This window comes from Mercenaria mercenaria, chromosome 1, assembly GCF_021730395.1.
Source record: "Mercenaria mercenaria strain notata chromosome 1, MADL_Memer_1, whole genome shotgun sequence".
In the NCBI taxonomy this organism is placed as follows: Eukaryota; Metazoa; Mollusca; class Bivalvia; order Venerida; family Veneridae; genus Mercenaria; species Mercenaria mercenaria.
Window position 1 is genome coordinate 13,909,353 of NC_069361.1, and position 20,769 is coordinate 13,930,121.

Sequence of the window (20,769 nt, forward strand, 5' to 3'; positions counted from 1 at the left end):
GTCTATATGTAAAACTTGTGAGCCAGAGGGTGGGGCCTCTTTTCACCCAAGGGGCACAATTTCAATAATCTTCGTAGAGGACCATCAAATGATGCCACATGCTAAATATCAAGGCTCTATGCCTTGCAGTTTTGGACAAGAAGATTTTTTAAGTTTTTCGTTTCGGCTGCCATGGCAACCAGAGTTCTTCATGGAATTCAATTCTTTGAACAATTTTGAAAGGGGGCCACCCAAGGATCATTCCTGTGCCCCCCGGGGCAGGGCCTCTTTTCACTCTATGGTAGTAATTTTAACAGTTTTGGTAGAGGACCAAAAGGCAATGCAACATACCAAATATCAAAAGCCTAGGCCTTGCAGTTTCAGACAAAAAGATTTTTTTTTTTAATTCCTATATAAGTCTATGTAAAACTTGAGCCCCCCCCCCCCCCCCCGAGCAGGGCCTCCTTTCATTCCAGGGTAATGATTTGAACAATTTTGGTAGAGGACCACAAGGTAATGCTACATACCAAATATCAAAGGCCTAGGTCTTGTGGTTTAAGACAAGAAGATTTTTAAAAAAAATTCCTATACAAGTCTATGCAAAACTTGGGACCCCCCGGGCTGGGCCTCTTTTCACACCAGGGGCATAATTTGAATAATTTTCATAGAGGACCATTACATGATGTCATACGCCAAATATCAAGGCTCTAGGCCTTGCGGTTTTGGACAAGAAGATTTTAAAAGTTTTTCCTTTCGGTTGCCATGGCAACCAGAGTTCCGCATGGAATTCAATTCTTTGAAAAATTTTGATAGGGGACCACCCAAGGACCATTCCTGTGAAGTTTGGTGTAATTCTGCCCAGTGGTTTTCAAGAAGAAATTTTTTTTAAAAATTGTTGACGGATGCAAGACACACAACGGACAACGGACATTGAGCGGTCCCAAAAGCTCACCTTGAGCCTTTGGCTCAGGTGAGCTAAAAATGGCATAGAGAGAGTGTGACAGGAAAGGCCGTACCGGCGACAGTAACCATCAGAACAAATCAACACCCTTTACAATATTTACAAATTTATTTACATAAGATGATTATTTACAATGAAGAGATGATATGAAGAAAAAAAAACTGATTATAAGAAAAAAAAATAAAAGTTCAGTATCACCAGATACAAAGTTTGTATAGTTCCATTCTAATGTGACGTGGTACGGTTCTTTAATTTAATTGCGAACTTTAAGTAGCACAAACAAAACGTATCTCTAAATTCAGTCCCTTTAAACCGTGAATACGTTGATTCCGTGTTGGCTCCCTATGGTGGTAGGTGATTGCATCCCTGAGCTGACTTCAGAGGATAACAAAAATCATCGTCTTTGTGGTTTACGGCACAACCATGGGACGAAAGCTCTGCGCTGGGAATATCACATCCAGGCGAGTGAAGACAAGTGAACCGCGGGCATTGTACTTCCGGGTTATGACATCACCAGGTAAAATCGTCTGGCGGAAGAAGCTAAAATATATAACATATGGTAAGCACCATAGCAAAACAAGTAAGTCAGGGCATATAACTGCTCCTTTGGGTACACCATACCTCCGTAGGTTCCCATAAATAATACGTGCTACTTATACAAAGCATATGTGCTACTAAGTTCAAACGTCACATGATTAAAATACGTCACTTATTACTTCCATTATCACAAAGATTACTTACTTAAAAGACTAAAGTTAAAGTATGAAAAAGATATGAAAGTATATAATGAAACATTATAGATACGAACATGATAAACTGCAGCTATTATTTACAACTACAAATTAACAAAATTCAATATAAATCAAACGTTATATCATAGTTGGTATCCATATAATATCTAATGCCATACACTACAACGGACATTAATTAGATGTGCTATAGACTGGCAAACAATTACAAATTACAATAATATATTACATACATGGTACTAGACTTGCCATATAGATTTATACATAACAATACAATGCAGTAATGGCGTTCCATAATTAACAAAATGTTTGACATAAGTTTTTGAAACAGTGTTTTACAATTATCATGTAACAAATTTCAGTACAAATTTAACATCTTATATAAATGAAACATTTTAGATTCCTCTTTCTAAATAATTTACAAAAGTCTGAAAAATTTAATAAATTATCCTGACATACCCAAACTAGCCAAAATCACATGCCGAAAAGTAAATGTTACAGAATTCTGTAGAATGCACAAAAATTTACCAAATAAAAATCGTAATGCAAAAATCATACAAAAATCTAACAAATAAATTTCTTACCTCGATAGAGCATAAATTTCTAGCAAGAATATAATTCAGACATAGATTTGTCTATAATGTCGGAAGGTGGTGTGCGCAAGGCATATCTAGTCCAGTCTATTTAAAGGGTAATGTCCCGCCAAATACTAAATTTCATGGGATTCACGGCCTATGCGTGAACTCATACTATTTCTATTTTCAAGGGATTCACGATATAGCCGGGGAATCTAACTACTTTGGCGTGAATTGAAATTGACAATTTGAGGCCCATTATAGTGGTTTTGGGGATAAAAACATAAATTACTGAAGTTTATAAAACATCAACTTTCTTATTACTGAACCGAATTTACTGAAATTTACATGGAAATTTAAGTTATGAAATACAGAAAAACATGAGAGGTATTTTATGCGTGAAATCTGACATTTACCTCAATAACTCAAAAATTTACAAAAAGATGATGCAATATCAATATATATAAAATAAGGCCCGTATGTCGATTTGTGACAGAGAGATCTATTTATTTCATATTGAAGGCATGAATCTGAAGGGTATGAAAAAGCTTAAAATGACTAATTGCTCAACTCCTTGCCCTCACAGGAATGCTTCCTCTCGACACTAATTGAGACATTTGACCAATGAGCCCAAACCCTGCTTTTTTTTAGACTGTCAGTTTGGCCTGATTAAAGTTGATTTTTGTGAAGGACATGTGTATTTTATAAACGGATCTGCAAAATGTATATGACCCTTGTGGATATTTGATATATACATGTACTCTTTGAGAGAGAACAAATGTACCATCATGTGTTGGTATGTAGGTATTGGTATGATTGTCATATTATAAATATGAAGTATTGAAGATAGATTTTTTTATCCCTCCTCTTTTACTGTATTCGCTTAGAGCCATATTTTGGGTCTCGTGCAACTGGAAAAAAGATTAATCATGGTTCATACAGAATATCATAGACAAAATTCAAGTACTTTTCAAGGACATTTTACAATTTTTCAAGGACTATTTTTTTCAAAACTGTGATCTAATCTGAACAACTTTTAATGAGTTTTATTGTGTTCAGCATGTTATGCAAAAATAAAACAACCATCACTTGTCACACCTTTGAAAATGACGTAATTGGATTGTTAGATTGATGTGATTCACTATTTTGCTGATGTTTAATGTTAATGCTTTTCTTGTGACTTTTTAGCGCACTCTCTCCAACTGATGATACATCAAGAATTCTGTCACACGACGTACAAATACACCTCGTTCGGTCTGCTTTATAGGGCTTCAGCCACTGTTTATATTCATCCTTTGTCTCCCACTTACTTGAGTAAACACGTTTATTTTTCTTACACATTTTAATTCACTAGAAACACTCGCAAACAACAAAAAATTGCGAGTTATTCACTGTGTTTTTTTTTTTTTAAATGGAAACGGAAATATAAAGATGGTGATACAGTAGAAATAGCACTCTGTGCCGATCCGGCAATTTCAAGAATTTATTTTCATTTTGTCCGATTTATTTTAAGCCTTATTCTTTTTGCAAAGCAAAGTTATGGACAGAATGTTTTCAAGGAGTGAAAGGTCAAATTCAAGTAGTTTTTTCAAAATTCAAGTACTTTTCCAGGTTTTGTAGGGTTTTTGTCATTTTCAAGGAGTTTTCAAGGACTACCATTGAATTCAAGGACTTTTCAAGGCCTGTGCGAACCCTGTTAATGGCGACATATACAAGACTGTTCCGTAATGTCTGAAGTTGATTCTAAGCCATGTTGCCAGTCTGAATTCTGCGACTGGACTGAGTTATGACGTCATCAAAATGGCACCTATCTTCAAATGACTGAAAGGAGTTGTTTGTTTTTGGTGCTAAAGTGAAGTTTGTTGTAGTTTACATCGTACACATACATAATTATTTAGCATTATGTTATTTTGAATAAAAGTTACATCATTTATACAATATTAAAAAAAAATTATGCCCAAATTTCATATTTGAAAATATGAACAATTATTTCATATCATTTATAAAATAAACATGTTTGCGAGTATAAAAGGTAGTGTGTAAGGTTTAAATACTACATACTAATAAGTGTGTAAATAAACACAGTATAAATATATTACACTACTAAAACTCTGGAAGTTTGTTAGAAACAAATAGTTGTTACTTTACAGACATTTAATTGTGGTTGCAGTTTACACAGTTGGTTTATATATCAAGCCAAGGTAAAGATGTTTAATAGGGATTTTCTAAATTTAGATCAATATGCAGTGATGAAATATTTATTTAAAAGGTGAGCATAATACATCTTTAAAGGAACGTGAAACAAGGAAAACCTTTGATGAAGTAATTTCTATGCTGCATCGTAATTAAATGTAAATCAAAATTAGAAACCTGTTGATAATTATCTAATAGTGATAATCTTACATTCAGTGAAAACTGGCATGATGTCTGTGGAGCATTTACAATCATTTCAGAAATGTTTAAGCCGCTGTATGAAACACATCAATACATTTGTTTCTAACATTTTCTTGACAATGTTTTAACATCTGTTCATAAATATCTTCTCTGTATTGTTTTAAATATTATTGTTTTATACTTGTAAATATGTATCAAAATGTCTGATCACAACAATACTTAACTCCAGTGGCACAATTTTGCACGATATGGAAACTATGTACGGGTATGATATGTCAAACGTACGGTGGTAAAATATGCACTAGCGCTTATGAAACTGTCTTTTCTACCATTCGAGAACACATTTAATATGATGATCGTGATTTCTCTGACATAGACTGACTTTGCATCTTGGTAAAGAGATTGTGATAGAGCCGCTTAAAGCATGGACACAGTGGATCACGCTAAAATTAGATACGAAACGATTATTGTTGCTAAAGCAATAGGGTCAAATACGACTGAAAATAAACCAACGCCTCTAGTACTAACTAGAAGTGTTATAATGATTCTTTTAGGAAACAAGAACACCGCAATGCGGAGCAATATATGTTTGAAGGTATGGCATTTGACCCCTAAGTGTGACCTTGACCTTGAAGCCAGCCATCCGACCCATGCACTCTGCATGTCGGCTCGATGTGGTGAACATCTGTGCCAAGTGTCTTTAAAATTCTTCAATCAGTTCCTGAGTTACAGAGCAGACACGAAACAATATTCTTATGACATTTGACCCCTAAGTGTGACCTTGACCTTGAAGCGTGTCATGCAGAACATGTGCTCTGCACGTCGTCTTGATGTGGTAAACATATGTGTTTAATTTCTTTGAAATCCTTCATGGGATTCAAGAGTCACAGAGCGGACATGAAATTGCTTACGGACGGGCGGACAGACGGACACCGGCGTCATAACATAAAACACCCCCTTAGGACGTATAAAAAGCCTGTTTGTTTTCTGTCAAGACAGGCAATCGCAAGTATTAGTTGTTGAAACAGGCCAATGTTCTGTGGGTGAAAAATTACAAACGGCAATCAAAAAGTCTTACAATATTTCAAATAAGTCTAAATTCTGCAATATACACAAAATATGCCAAGCTATTGTCGGTGAAACGAAGACATAGCAATTAAGTTTTTGGACTGAAAGGTTAACAAACAAAAACTTTGCTCCACAGCTAAATTATTTAGGGAAAATGATACTCATCCCTCAGGTTGGTACTTACAGGACCAGTAACAGTTACATCTTACTGGGAAGTCTATACCTATTTCATTGCAGTTATCTAAGTTGGTTGATTCTGGGTCCTTCCGCGGAAAGCAAGAGTGACAATTTGCACATGTCAAGGACAATTACGTTCCCAACTCATCACAGAATCTTATGTGCTCGACCTTTACATGTACGCATACATCCACAAACCTACTGCAACTATTCGTGGTTAAAACTAATAACATTTACAGGTTGCAGCTGGTGTATTATACATTAAATACAATAAGTATAGAACTAAAATACTTCTTACACGGGTTATGTATTTAAGTAGACTACCCTGAGCCGATTAGAATCAGATAGCTAATAATAATATACGGCAACCATTCTCTAATTAGATTGCCTTTATTCCAAGAAACTCTGTGAATAGTCGCCATATGTTCTTTGCCATTGACAATTGTGATTTCAAGAAAGACCTTTTGATAGCAAGAATTATGTCGTAGAACTGTTACGAAACTTCCCCAAAAATGTTATTAAATGTTGTGCCAGCCCATGACGACTGATAAAATTATCACAGAACTTTCAAGAGTTCTAAGAATTCCAGACGATGGCAAATGTTTTATCACCCAGTCATGATACCCATCATGGAAAGTTCCCTTGTCACAAATTGCTTGCCACAAACTATGGACTATGGAAAGTTTATTGTTTAAAGACTCCATCATTGTTCAATAAAGTTTTGAGATTATATGGAAACTATTAATCCTAACTCGTGTATATCAAAACAAGAGGGCCATGATGGCCCTATATCGCTCACCTGTTATCATTGCACTTGAGGACAAGAAGGTCCTCAGAAAAAATATCTAAGTCCAAAGGACAGGAACAACGGAAAGAAATTTAACCAAAAAGAAAAACAAAATTCTTACAAGGTATAGATATGTCAAAATACACCTAAAAATTGGAGGTACCATCCATGTTGTACCACAGAAAAGTGGTCTCGGTTTTTCCCTACGGCCTATAATAAAAAAGTTACTAAAAATAGGCTATTTATAGTAACGTAAAAGGGAAGTAATTCAAAAGAAAATTAATGTAAGTTAATAAAAGAAGGATCTGCCAAATAAATCTGTTGACATAAATGAAATTTCAGATCAGTATCTTCAATAGTTACGGAGATATACCCATTTTAATTTGAAATAAAGGGAGGTAATTTGACATAAAATCAGTCCATAGTTATCTACCCTGATTGGCTCGGTCCAACTAATGACAATAATGAAATTTCAAATAAGTCCTGTAAGTATTTACTGAAATAAATCCATTTTGACTACAATCAGGGGAGGTAATCAGATATAAAATAACTCTGGAAACTACGATTGGATCTGATTTGTCATGGAATCCACGATTTATTGTTGTTGAAGATATTTTGAAAGTTTTGTGTATCAAATAAAACCATAAATGAAGTCTCTATATGGCTGCAAAAGCCAAAATAGCCAATTTTGGACATTTAAGGGGCCATAACTCTGGAACCCATGATGGAATCTGGCCAGTTTAAGAAAGGAATCAAGATCTTGTGGTGATACAAGTTGTGTGCAAGTTTGGTTAAAATCAAATCATAAATGAAGTTGCTATTGTGCAGACAAGGTCAAAATAGCTAATTTTGGCTCCTTCAGGGGCCATAACTCTGGAACTCATTAGGGGATCTGGCCGGTTCAAGAAAGGAACTGAGATCTTATGGCAACACAAGTTTTGTGCAAGTTTGATTAAATTCAAATTATAAATGAAGCTGCTACTGTGCAGACAAGGGCAAAATAGCTAATTCTGGTCCTTTCAGGGGCCATAACTCTGGAACCCATAATGGAATCTGGCAAGTTCAAAAAAGGAACCAAGATCTTATGGTGATACAAGTTGTGTGCCAGTTTGGTAAAAATCAGATCATAAATAAAGCTGCTATAGTGCAGACAAGGTCAAAATAGCTGATTTTGGCCCTTTCAGGGGCCATAACTCTGGAACCCATAATGGGATCTGGCCAGTTCAAGAAAGGAACCGAGATCTTATGGTGATACAAGTTGTGTGCAAGTTTGGTTAAAATAAAATCATAAATGAAACCACTATCGTGCAGACAAGAAATTGTTGACGGACGGACGCACGGACGGACGGACGGACGCACGGACACACGACGGACGACGGACGAAGGGTGATCACAAAAGCTCACCTTGTCACTATGTGACAGGTGAGCTAATAAAACATATCTATTAATTTGGAAAGAAACGTTAGAAGAAAGGTAGGAATTCTAATCATTGCATTTCATTAACTGCAAATGTTTAAAGTCACTGTGGAGTTCAACGCGATACAAATGGTGGGCCCACAACTTGGTACAGTGTTCATTTGTAGCAAAGACATAAAGCACACATAGATAGCTACAGCACTATTGGAATATGATGATATTCATATTTTGATGGTATACAAATGTAGCATATACAAAACAAACATATTCAACAAGAAAATGATCTGTTGAAATCAAAAGTGGGCGGGGTAAGATATATTTTTATTATTTCAAATTATTTAATTGTTTATAGGCTGAACACCACTAAATCCAGCTGTTCTTTATTTCATATAAAATCCACTTACTTCATAATGGTTTTTCGACATTTTCTACCATATCAGATTATCAGAGACTTATATTCCCATAAAGAACTAGATCGCTACTTTAGAAAACCAAAAAGAAAAGGGGGTGTTAACTTTTATATAAGAAAACTACAGTTCATTAAATACAACACTGAATTTACTACTTTTCGCTTCTTTCAATTTCTCTTTTCGAGACATTAAATTCTTATGCTGCCATTTTTAAATAGTATGCGACAGGAACATGTCGATTTCAATAGAATGCAAAGTGATGCATACTGAAAAGCGGTAGGGTAAAAACAAAGAGCTATAAAATAAACAGATCGGCAACTTGAAAGGCATATAGAGCAAATCTCGCCAACATCCCGTGACAACTGAATGAGATCTCGTTGTAAGCGTCTGTTGATCATGATTGATCAAGTCAGCAAACGCTTTGAAATAAGGTTACTTTCGGATCATTTGTTTATCATGATAATGGTGCATTTCTAATGTTATTAGTATTTTCTACACGGGGAAGGAATAAATTTATGATTGAAAGCCTGAGAAATCAACAGTTTTCGTTTGAAAAAGGACTCAAATTGCTTTATTACGTGCCGGGCGTACCACCAGTTTTATACTTCAGTAAGCGTCTGTTGATTTGATCATGACTGATCAAGTCGGCAAACGCTTTGAAATAAGATAACACGCTAACACAAGATGACGCGGGATTATCCCAAGTTGCCATTCTGTGTATTTTATAGTTCTTTGGTAAAAATAAGCACGTTGCTGTCGAGAAAAGGCACAAGGAAAGGAAAAAAGATTAGTACTATTTATATTTGGACTACCTGTGACTAGACCAGCGGAGGTTTACATTCTATTTGGTAGTGATCAGCACTACCTCAATATAATGTTATTTCATTGACAACAAATATTTTATGATGGAAAACCAAAGATAATAAGATGAAGTTTTGCTATGTAACGTAAATAGATAATGAATTACGCAAAGTTATATTTTAAAACTTGGCTGCCATTTTGATGACGTCATAGATCAGGCCAGTCGCGGAACTCAAGACTGGCGACATGTCTTTTTGTGACCTTCAGACATGGTCTTACAGTTTGGTATATGTCGCCATTAATCTTTTTTCCGATCGCACGGGATCCCAGTTCTGAATACACTATTTCCCAGAATTTTTGTAAAAAAAGTGAGAAATAAAACAAATGAAAAGCACTGGCTTCAAAGGCTTCTTTTGTTTTCATTTACAGAAAACCTAAAAATCATTCTATTAAAACTACTGCAGAAACTAAGTGAATAATCAAGTAATGGTCACAATGTGGATAAAATATACAATTCTAAAACAGTATGTTTCTGAACATTTAAAGATTAATTAATTATGTGTTATATTCAGCTCAGCTGTAGTTTCCACATAAATACTATTTGTTAATCTATATTAACTGATTAGGGCAAGTAGGTTTGACTGTCTTCAGGTGGTGAGTTTTGTTTTTGATCATATATATCTTTGACTTTCATCTTGCAGTAGGATGCATAGATTTAAAGGTGATTTTGAGCTAAACAAGTGAATGAAGTATTGCCATGCAATACAAAGTCCCCTACTGGAAGGCACCTAATTTTCTCTACTGCAGTATAACATAATGAACTGATATCTGTCAATAATATAGATTAATCCTTCCAATTAATCTTGTTTATTCTGGCTAAATTCCAATTTAATTGTTTGTATGTAATTTTGCATCGGTTGTCATAACGCTAAGTTGTTGCTATGGTATGTATCGCGAGACTTCGTAGCAGACGATAAACGGATAATTTATAAGTAAAGTCACGTGTTTGTTGTGCTTCCGATTTGCCATTCAGCACGAGGCCGTTTTAAGAACAACCTGCCACCGCACCCCTTTTTTAGCATAATTTAAATACTATTTCGTTTGTTTTATGATACTATAGATTTTCAATCAATAATTATAATGGTAAGGTATTAAGGCAGTTACACGTTATATGCAATACTTGCCTATTTTTGCAACATTCTTGTTACTTTTTGCTGCCGAGTTTTTCTCACTCTTTCAGAATGCTTCACTTTTTATGGCATCAGATGTTAAGGCACATGAGTCAAGAAACGCTATATCCAGACAGAATCGACACAATATGCTACTTTTGAAGTTCAACATCATAGTATCGTTCAGAAGCCAATGATTATATCATTCAGCCTTATTCGGAAGGATCACAGGATACGATGAAACCGGTGACACTGTGATGGAAATGTATTCTGTACTAGTTCAAAAAATCTATATTGACTGTTAACATTCACCAGCGTTAACTTTTACTTGTGTTTAAATGTGCTTATTTAAAGAACTTGACACTTTAAGACATTTTTGCCTAATTTATGATTTTGATTACTTATACCATTTGTAATCAGATGTACATGGTGACATTTAGAAATGATGTGAAGTGCGTGCGTGTAGGAGATACATATATTCCTGTTTGTTAACTTTACTTAGGTTTAAAGGTGCTTATTTGAAACACTTGACTCTAAGACATTTTGCCTAGTTTATGATTATGATTACTTATACCATTTGCAAATCAGATGTACATGGTGACAGTTATAAATGATGTGAAGTGAGTGTGTCAAGGAGATACATATATTCCTGTTTGTCATTTTAAAATTGCTTAGCTTGTTATCTTAAGCCGGTACCAGAACTTACAACTTTAAACTCTAAATAGTTTCTTTTACTTTCTCCTCTTTTATTTATTTTCTCTCTTCTAATCTTTCTTCTGTCATACTGGTGGAAAATTCTTACGTCTGGGTGCGACTAGGTCATGCCATACTGAGTTGTTAACTGTCAATTACTAAATCTTTTTGCATACTCATGGGACCCTGACCAGCCGCCACCATTTACCGGGGTTGGTGACACTCGTGGGTTCAAAATTCAATTTTTTCTGGTTAATTTTTTCGAGCATATAAGAATTGGCCAGAGAGCGAAAAGGGCTAGGCGTTCTTATAGTTGCTCAACCATTTACATAGGTTACATTTGTTGTTATTAGGTTTATGTTGCGCCAATGGTATCTGGTTCCTATATGGTACATGGAAGTACCTGGTTATTGTATGGTACCAAAGGGGTACCTGGTAAGTATATGGTACATGGAAGTACCTGGTTACTGTATGGTACAAAAGGGGTACCTGGTTTGTATAAGGTACATGGAGTACCTGGTTCGTATATGGTACAAAATGGGTACCGGGTTCGTATATGGTACATGGAAGTACCTGGTCCGTGTATGGTACAAAATGGGTACCGGGTTCGTATATGGTACATGGAAGTACCATATGGTACATGGAAGTACCTGGTTTGTATATGGTACAAAATGGGTACCTGGTTTGTAAATGGTACATGGAAGTACCTGGTTTTTATATGGTACCAAAGGTGGTGCCTGGTTCTAGAGAAGATTCCAAGAAGTTCTACTCTTACATTAAGAGCAAAGGCCAGGAATCCTCCGGAGTAGCCCCACTAAAGAACACAGATGGCTTCCTGCAGAGCAACAGCAAAGCAAAAGCCAACATCCTCAATGACCAGTTTGTTTCAGTATTTACCAGAGAAGATGAGACTAACATGCCAGATAAAGGTCCAAGCCTCACTCAAACCATGGACGAAATAAAAGTTGACTGGAAAGGGGTACACAAACTATTATTAAATCTCAACACACACAAGGCATGCGGGCCAGATGAAATTCCATCATTCATCCTCAAAACAGCAGCAAATGAATTAGCACCAGCCCTTGCAAAATTATTTCAACATTCACTTAACACCGGAGAAGTACCCGCCGACTGGAGAGAAGCATCAGTAGTGCCACTATTCAAGAAAGGCGACAGACACCAGGCAGCAAACTACCGGCCAGTGTCCCTCACATCAATAACGTGCAAGCTACTTGAGCACATAGTCCATAGCAGTGTGATGACCCACTTCGACAAGCACGATGTCCTATGCGACAACCAGCATGGCTTTAGGAAACGACGCTCCTGTGAAAGTCAACTCCTTACAACAATACAAGAGATAGCCTCCACCGCTGCAAAAGGGAAACAGGTCGATATCATCCTTCTTGATTTCGCCAAGGCCTTTGACAAGGTCCCACATCAACGCCTGCTGCAGAAGCTTGACCACTACGGGGTCAGAGGTAACACCAAGATGTGGATCAAGTCATTTCTGAGTCATCGCACTCAACAAGTACCGGTAGTCCTGGACAGCGCCAAGTCAGAAACAGCAGATGTTCTATCCGGCGTTCCACAAGGCACAGTCCTCGGCCCTTTGTTGTTTCTGGCATATATTAATGACCTCCCAGAATCTATCAAGACATCATCCACCAAATCATTTGCTGATGATAGTATGCTGTTCAAGGCCATTAGTAACGATAGTGACAGACAGCAACTCCAGGAGGACTTAACAGCCCTCGAAAAATGGGAAGAAACTTTGCAGATGAGTTTTCACCCAGCCAAATGCACTGTCATACGCACTGCCCCACACAGACGGAAGACGATCATCCCCACAGCATACTACCTCCACGGCCACCAACTCGAAGTAGTCGACGCCAGCAAGTACTTGGGAGTGACAATAACAAACACACTTTCCTGGGAGACCCACATAAACAACACGGCAAACAAGGCTAACCGTACTATTGGCTTCCTCAGAAGGAACCTAAGGGACTGCACACGACCGGTTAGGGACGCCTCATACAAGGCCATGGTACGACCGACACTGGAATACGCGTCAACCGTCTACACAAGATCCAGTATCCAAACACTGGAGAATGTACAGAGGAGAGCTGCCCGTTATGTCTGCAATGATTACCACACAAAGACCCCGGGATGCGTCACGAATATGTTATCGGACCTAGGCTGGGAGTCATTGGAAAGTCGGCGCAGACAGATCAGGCTAGCAATGATGTTCAGGATAGAGAACAATCTTGTTGACATCCCCTCAGACAGGTACCTACAACGCAGTGATGCACGCACTCGAGGCCAACACAGGTTCTTCCAAGACCGCATCAGTGACAACAGATGTGCCAACTCCTTCTTCCCTAGGACGGCTAGAGAGTGGAACAACCTCCCCACCACTGTTGTTACAGCCCCAACCTTGGAAGCCTTCAGGTCCCTCCTGTTGGAGTGACCTGCCACCACACCACTGAATTGACAACATTGTAGATAATTTTAAAGAATTTTAAATGACACTTTTAAACTTTTGGAGACTGAAAGCCATTACGCATACTCAGTCTCGCAGAGCTAATTACGGTCTGCAAAGATCCCAGCTCTTAACGGGAAGAAGGAAGAAGAAGAAGAAGTACCTGGCTTTGGCGCAACGAGGTTCAAATTCAGGGCCCTCGATCGGGCGTTTTTACCGCCGAATATCGGCTGCTTCCCCCGCCAAAATAGTATCCTTTTTTCCCCCTCCTGAGAAAAAAATTCCCCCTTACTGGGCATTCGGTTGACCCGAGGTCCCGGGTTTTTGATCCGCGAAAATCGAGAAAAACTCGTATTTGACCCGCACAATATATGCTTCGTGCGTCGGGTTGACTCGCGGAAATTTTGTTTGATACATCTCGAGTTCGAAAGTTCTGCCCCTTGTCAATCAAAATCCCAGTCAATTTCAATATTGTTCGCCGTCATTCGCGGATGTATGGCAGTAGGCGGAGCGTCATATGTTAATTAGCTGCTAACAGATGTCAATCACGCCACGCGCCGATTGACATGTGGTCATCCCACGGTTTATATTCAGTACAATAATCCCTGTCATTATCAAAGGTGTTTACTGATCAGTGTATAAAAATTAATTGATAAACAATGCAGCTTTAGATTATCGTCTTTGCACAGATTGGATAATTAAAATCATTATTTCGTTTATTTTGTTTGCTTGATACGATTACGTGAGCCGGTCAACCGTTACGGTCTATAGAAAATTTATTATCATTGCCGAGGCTTTGTTTGGTCCAAAATAAATTAAATGCTTTAATAAGCAGAAATTGTAAGTATTGAACAGGTGTGGTAAAAAAAAAAAGAAATTTAAAACGGGTATTTCGTCAAGAATTTTAAATGTTTACTTTCGTTTTCCATATTTGTCACCCGTTTTCGCGACTGTGATTTTCGGACATTTTCATCATTTCTTACAAGATTTTTCTAGTACAGTCTAAATAAAAAGCTATTTGAAAGTCTGCATTTAAGAAAAATATGATCACTGTTGCAAAAGCAGTCCTTATTTTGAAGCATTTTTTGATAATAAAATGCAAAGGCACCAAACCCCACCCACTTTTAGACAACTAAAATATAAACTGATTAAAAAAATCTGTAATGATAAATGTACTTGTTTTAGGTAAAGTTTGTGGAAGTTTCATTAATAACAGTATAGCTTGACCCCTGAAAAGCTGATCTTGACATGATATAATTGCAGTTACCAGTAGTATGTTGAGAAAAAGAAACAACTTTAGTGTAATGAGAGTTATACATGTTATAGTTCTTACATAGTATGTTATTCTTTGAAGGCAATGAAATTCCCCCTTTTGGCTAAAACGACGCGAAAATTCCCCCGCCTGAGGGCTGCGGACCCCTTCCCCCAAAGTAAAGTGAAGGCCCTGTCAAATTATCTAAGGCATGCCCGGGTCGCACCCTTTGTGAGGATTTTCAACTTCAATCGCCATTTAACGTTTGAAGTTGTAAGCCACTATGACCGTCTTTCAATCCACACTTACCCTAAACGAAAAATAAACTTGTGTTTATAATCGGAAGTGTTTTTATTTTCTTTTAAACATGAAAGCTTAGGTTATATGATGGTACGTCAACCTAGGAATTCTATCCTAGAATAATGTATAAACAATATTGTACTATAAATACAATCTGTCATTAACAAAACACTTGAATTAAAATTTGTATATATAAAACCCTACAGTTGTTTTCATGTAGCATTTTTTGGCCGATTATCAAAAAGGTATCAAATAAGTTATTTATAGTAAAAAAAAAAAAAAAAAAAAAAAATTCTATGTAAGTCCACAAAAAACTCTTTACCAGGTAGAGATAGATCAAAATACACCTAAAGATTGGATGTAACATGCATGTTGTACCACAGAAAACTGGTCTCGATTTTTTCCCTACAGCCTGTAATAAGTAAGTTACAATATAAGCTATTATTTCCTATGTAAAATCAAGTGACCTCTGGGGCGGGGTCAATTTTGACCCCGGGGGTCATGATTTGAACAAATTTTGTAGAGGTCCACTAGGCAATGCTACATGTGAAATATCTAAGCTCTAGGCCTTCTGGCTCATTTTTAGAAATTTTTTGAAGATTTTCCTATGTAAAATCAAGTGACCCCTGGGGCTGGGACAAATTTGAACCAGGGGTCATGATTTGAATAAATTTTGTAGAGGTCCACTAGGCAATGCTACATGTGAAACATCTAAGCTCTAGGCCTTCTGGTTTATTTTTAGAAAATTTTGAAGATTTTTCTATGTACAATCAAGTAACCCCATGGGGCGGGGTCAATTTTGACCCCGGGGGTCATGATTTGAATAAATTTTGTAGAGGTCCACTAGGCAATGCTACACATGAAATATCTAAGCTCTAGGCCTTCTGGTTTATTTTTAGAAATTTTTTGAAGATTTTCCTGTGTAAAATCAAGTGACCCTGGGGTGGGGTCAATTTTGACCCCAGGGGTCATGATTTGAACAAATTTTGTAGAGGTCCACTAGGCAATGCTACACGTGAAACATCTAAGCTCTAGGCCTTCTGGTTTATTTTTAGAAAATTTTTGAAGATTTTCCTATGTAAAATCAAGTGACCCCTGGGGCAGGGTCAATTTTGACCATGGGGGTCATGATTTGAACAAATTTTGTAAAGGACCACTAGGCAATGCTACATGTCAAATATCTAAGCTCTAGGCCTTCTGGTTTATTTTAAGAAAATTTTTGAAGATTTTCCTATGTAAAATCAAGTGACCCCTGGGGCGGGGTCAATTTTGTCCCCGGGGTCATGATTTGAATAACTTTAGTAGAGGTCCACTAGGCAATGCTACATGTCAAATATCTAAGCTCTAGGCTTCTGGTGTTGGAGAAGAAGATTTTTTAAGATTTTCCTATGTAAAATCAAGCGACCCCTAGGGCGGGGTCAATTTTGACCCCGGGGTCATGATTTGAATAAAACTGGTAGAGGTCCACTAGGCAATGCTTCATACCAAATATCTAAGCTCTAGGGCTTCTGGTTTTTGAGAAGAAGATTTTTAAAAAATTTCCTTTCTGTTGCCATGGCAACCAGAGTTCTGCATGGAATTTATTTCTTTGAACACTTTTTGTAGAGCTTTACCCAAGGAACATTCCTGTGAAGTTTGGATGAAATTGGCCTAGCGGTTTATGAGGAGATGTCGTTTAAAGTAAAAGTTTACGTACGACGGACAACGGACGACGGACGCCGGACAGTGACTGATCAAAATAGCTCACCCTGAGCCTTTGGCTCTGATGAGCTAAACACGAGAGTGCCTCATGGTGGTGAACATTTGTGCCAAGTTACATCAAAATCCCTTCATGCATAAAGAAGAAATGCTCCGGATAAAGTCATTCTTGAATTTGGCATTTGACCGCTAAGTGTGACCTTGACCTTTGACCTATGGACCTGGTTCTTGCGCACAACAATCCGTCTAATGGTAGTGAACATTTATGCCAAGTTACATCAAAATCCCTCCATGCATGAAGAAGAAGTATTCCGGACAAAGTCATTTTTGTATCTGACCTTTGGCATCTATGTGTGACCTTGACCTTCAACCTAGGGACCAGGTTCTTGCGCAAGACACTCCGTCTCATAGTGGTGAACATTTGTGCCAAGTAATATTCAAATCCTGTTTTGCATGACAAAGTTATACACCAGACAGGAAAAATGTCCCACTGACCTTTGAAATCCAAGTGTGACATTGACCTTTAAGCTAGGGTTCTGGGTTTTGCGCATGACACGTTGTCTCATCATGGGGAACATTTACGCCAAGTAATATTAAAATCCCTTGATGGATGACAGAGTTCTGGACCAGACAGGAAAAAAACCCTTTTGACCTATGACCTCCTATTGTGACCTTGACCTTTGAACTAGGGGTCCGGGTTTGCGCATGACAGCTGGGGCTATTCGCATGACGGTCATGCCGATAATTTTTCTTATCCGCACGACCGTCGTGCCGATTATTTTCGTTATTCGCACGACGATCTGCTGACATAACTGAAAAGTCAAGTCGCTTATTTTTGTTACTGATACAACTAAAAATACTGTATTCATATGTGAAATTTAGTAAATCTTTTCTGAGGTTTTCCCTTTTTTCCTTGGAGATTTTTTTTTTCAACTTTTTAACAAAAAGTTGCAAATCTTTAAACATGGTCAGTGATATTAGTAATCAACTTACTGACGCTCTAAAGACATGACCCCCTTGTTTGTATTCATTTTTGACACAAAAATAATTTCCGAAAAGTCTCACCTAAAAAAATCCGATCTAGATCTACCCACCCTATTTTTTTAAGCATGTTACCGAAAACAATTTTTAAAAGCCCTTTCAGATCTCCATAAAGTACAATTTTAGCATGCAACTACCCAAATTATGTCGAATCACTTATGCACGATTTATTGAATTAAAAACATAACATGACAAGTAAAATAACGGCATGAAGGTATGCTAACTAACAGGGCTTCGGAAATTTGCCGGTTTGTCGGTTTTGGACCGATTTTTGACTTTTCAGACCGATTCGTGAAGTGAAAAACCGAAAAAAATCGGTCCCGTAAAAATGGAGAAAAGTATAAATTTCGGTCTGATATCTCAATACACGATCACCTGCCAAGTAGGAATTTGTTGGTCGCACCTTCAGATAATCAATAAACATGTCAATCAGTCTGATTGTCACTCTGATAATCGGTCCGTAATTAGCGCGTGACGCAATCAGTGCTCGCGCGGCACATCCTTAATGTTTGCAGACAGCCGACTGCGGTGTATTAAACATTTTTGACTGGTTTCCAAACGTTTCTGACAGGATCCAAATCATTTCGACGGGGATCCACTTCTTTTATTTAGAATCCGACGGATGGTTTATTTCAAAAGGTTATGTTTGATCACGTTAACAAACAAATGGTCGCTGCATTTAATCAAAGAGCTATAATTGTACATTATAGGTCTTTGAGTTAATGAGACATCACACGGAAAACCGATAAAAATATTTTTTATAATTACTTGATTTGAAAAAATTACATGATTCATATGTTGGGGCTCCAGTTGAAACAAATGCAGAAAATCGTCTTTGCAACCCGACTGTACAAAAAAGAAATAATGGACGGCAACCACGAATGATAAAGAAAACCGGAGTGGCACTGTTTATCAAATCGGTCTTAAAAAACGTTTCAAAATGAAATTTTGTTTACATCAGAAGAGAACATATAACTTTATAAAATGTAGTTGCTTACTGAAGTACAACGTAAGTGAAATGAAATATCCGTGGCCAACCCGCGTGACGTTTTGGTACTATACATGCGGGAAATTCGATCTCAGCGTTCAAATAACGTACACATTCGGTCCGCGGCAGATTATTCTTTAAATACTGAGGCTGTTTAGCAGAGAATATGTGTCGTGTAACTCACTTTGACGCATTGTATTTTATAGAATTCCGTCAAAGAATGAGGAAACGTCACAAAGTATCTGCCGTGTATACGGTATCGAAGTCACGTGCGTTGGCTTTTAGACCAGTTACGCACACGGTGTCAGTGCCTCGTATTATCTCGGAAAAACATCGAAATTTAAACAAAGTAACGATCACACATAACACTGAATAACTGTCTTCATTGTATGGTAACGCGCGGTGACTGGTAACTCAGTTTTAATGCATGACATGCTTATTTCTTTACCCTATCACGTCTTACAAAATATGTAATATTGGGAATGCGGTGGGTGGGGTAGCGCCGATGTCAGGATTTTCGTTTCGGACCGATTGAGTTATCAAAATTTCCGGAGCCCTGCTAACTAACTATTATTAATTATGCAAGAATATGTGTTCTTTGCATTCTTTTGATTTATTTGCAATGGATGATTTATTCAATTATTTTTACTAATAATGGTTGTTTTAATATCCAATCAAAGTCTATTGATTTGATATCTTAAACAATGAACGTGATGCTATTACAGCTAGTATTTTTAACTAAGATATACCTTACGCAAAAATTAGAAATGCTACCGAAACACCCGTCGTGCGGATAAGAATACTTATCGGCACGTCGTCTCATCATGGGGAACTTTTGTGCCATTTTAGTAATATTAAAATCCCTTGATGAATGACAGAGTTATGGACCGGACACGAAATTGCGGACAGACGGAAAAGCGCATTCCGTTAGTCCCCGAAACTGGTTTTCAACCAGTAGGGGACTAATAACAATAAATTAATACTGTGAAATCATTAATATTCATGGGGCACTAATTTTCGTGGATTTCATGGTTGGGTCACTCCGCGAAATTTAATCCAAAGGAACAAGTAAATTCCCATTCATTTCATATTCAAAAGTTGAAATCCACGAATTCATATCCCCACGAAAATGCCGTTTTGAACAAAACCACAAAATTTCATGCCCAGGAAATTAAATGATTTTACAGTATTAGATGTGGGGCCAATTATATGAATACCAACCGGAACTTCTTATTTAGAGTTGTTGCTTTTGAAGTTTCATTGCATTGGAGTTTGTTTTGGGATTAAAGGCACTGAAAAAAGAGCAAAATATCTATAGACTTGTGTTATAAACTGGGATCTAAACTGTCTTTGAATAAAACGAACACACCCTCTTGCTCCTTTTGAGAAGTCTTTTCTAGATTCTGGTTCCTTTCTTGGCATCTCATAATTTGGCCTCCCTCGGAAAAAGTCATCAGATTCTCTGTCATCTTCATATGCATCATATATATCATCATCATCATACAAGTTAGCACCACTTTTTCTGCCACCAATTCCTGAAGAGCCCCCTAATTTGGGTTTAGTTGGCTCAGGTGGTGTAAACCCACGCCCTCTTCCACGACCACCTCGGTTATGACGTCCACCACCTCGGTTTGGACGACCACTACGTTTAAAAACCTTCTTTTCCATTTCAAGCCATGGTATTATTGTTAATGAATATAACTCGGACAAACGTTCCAAAATAAATGTGGCAACTTGCCACAAGATGCTTTACTATAACACCGGTTATTCCTCCAGTGTGGAGAGTATTCCGAAAGCTGAGTTCGATCATGCATTTAGCTTGAAATCATTTA

The 20,769-nt window shown here is 37.4% G+C and overlaps 1 protein-coding gene across 1 annotated transcript in view; it reads right to left on the reverse strand.

The window, feature by feature from the left end:
* Nucleotides 1–20,719, reverse strand: part of LOC123544925 (putative ATP-dependent RNA helicase DHX57) — a 59,722-nt gene extending 39,003 nt beyond the window's left edge. The window contains exon 1 of the mRNA XM_053540261.1: nt 20,307–20,719. Coding sequence (XP_053396236.1) covers nt 20,307–20,605 — 299 coding nt within the window. The 5' untranslated portion in view covers nt 20,606–20,719. The remainder of the gene's footprint in view (nt 1–20,306) is intronic.
* Nucleotides 20,720–20,769: the final 50 nt, after the last annotated feature.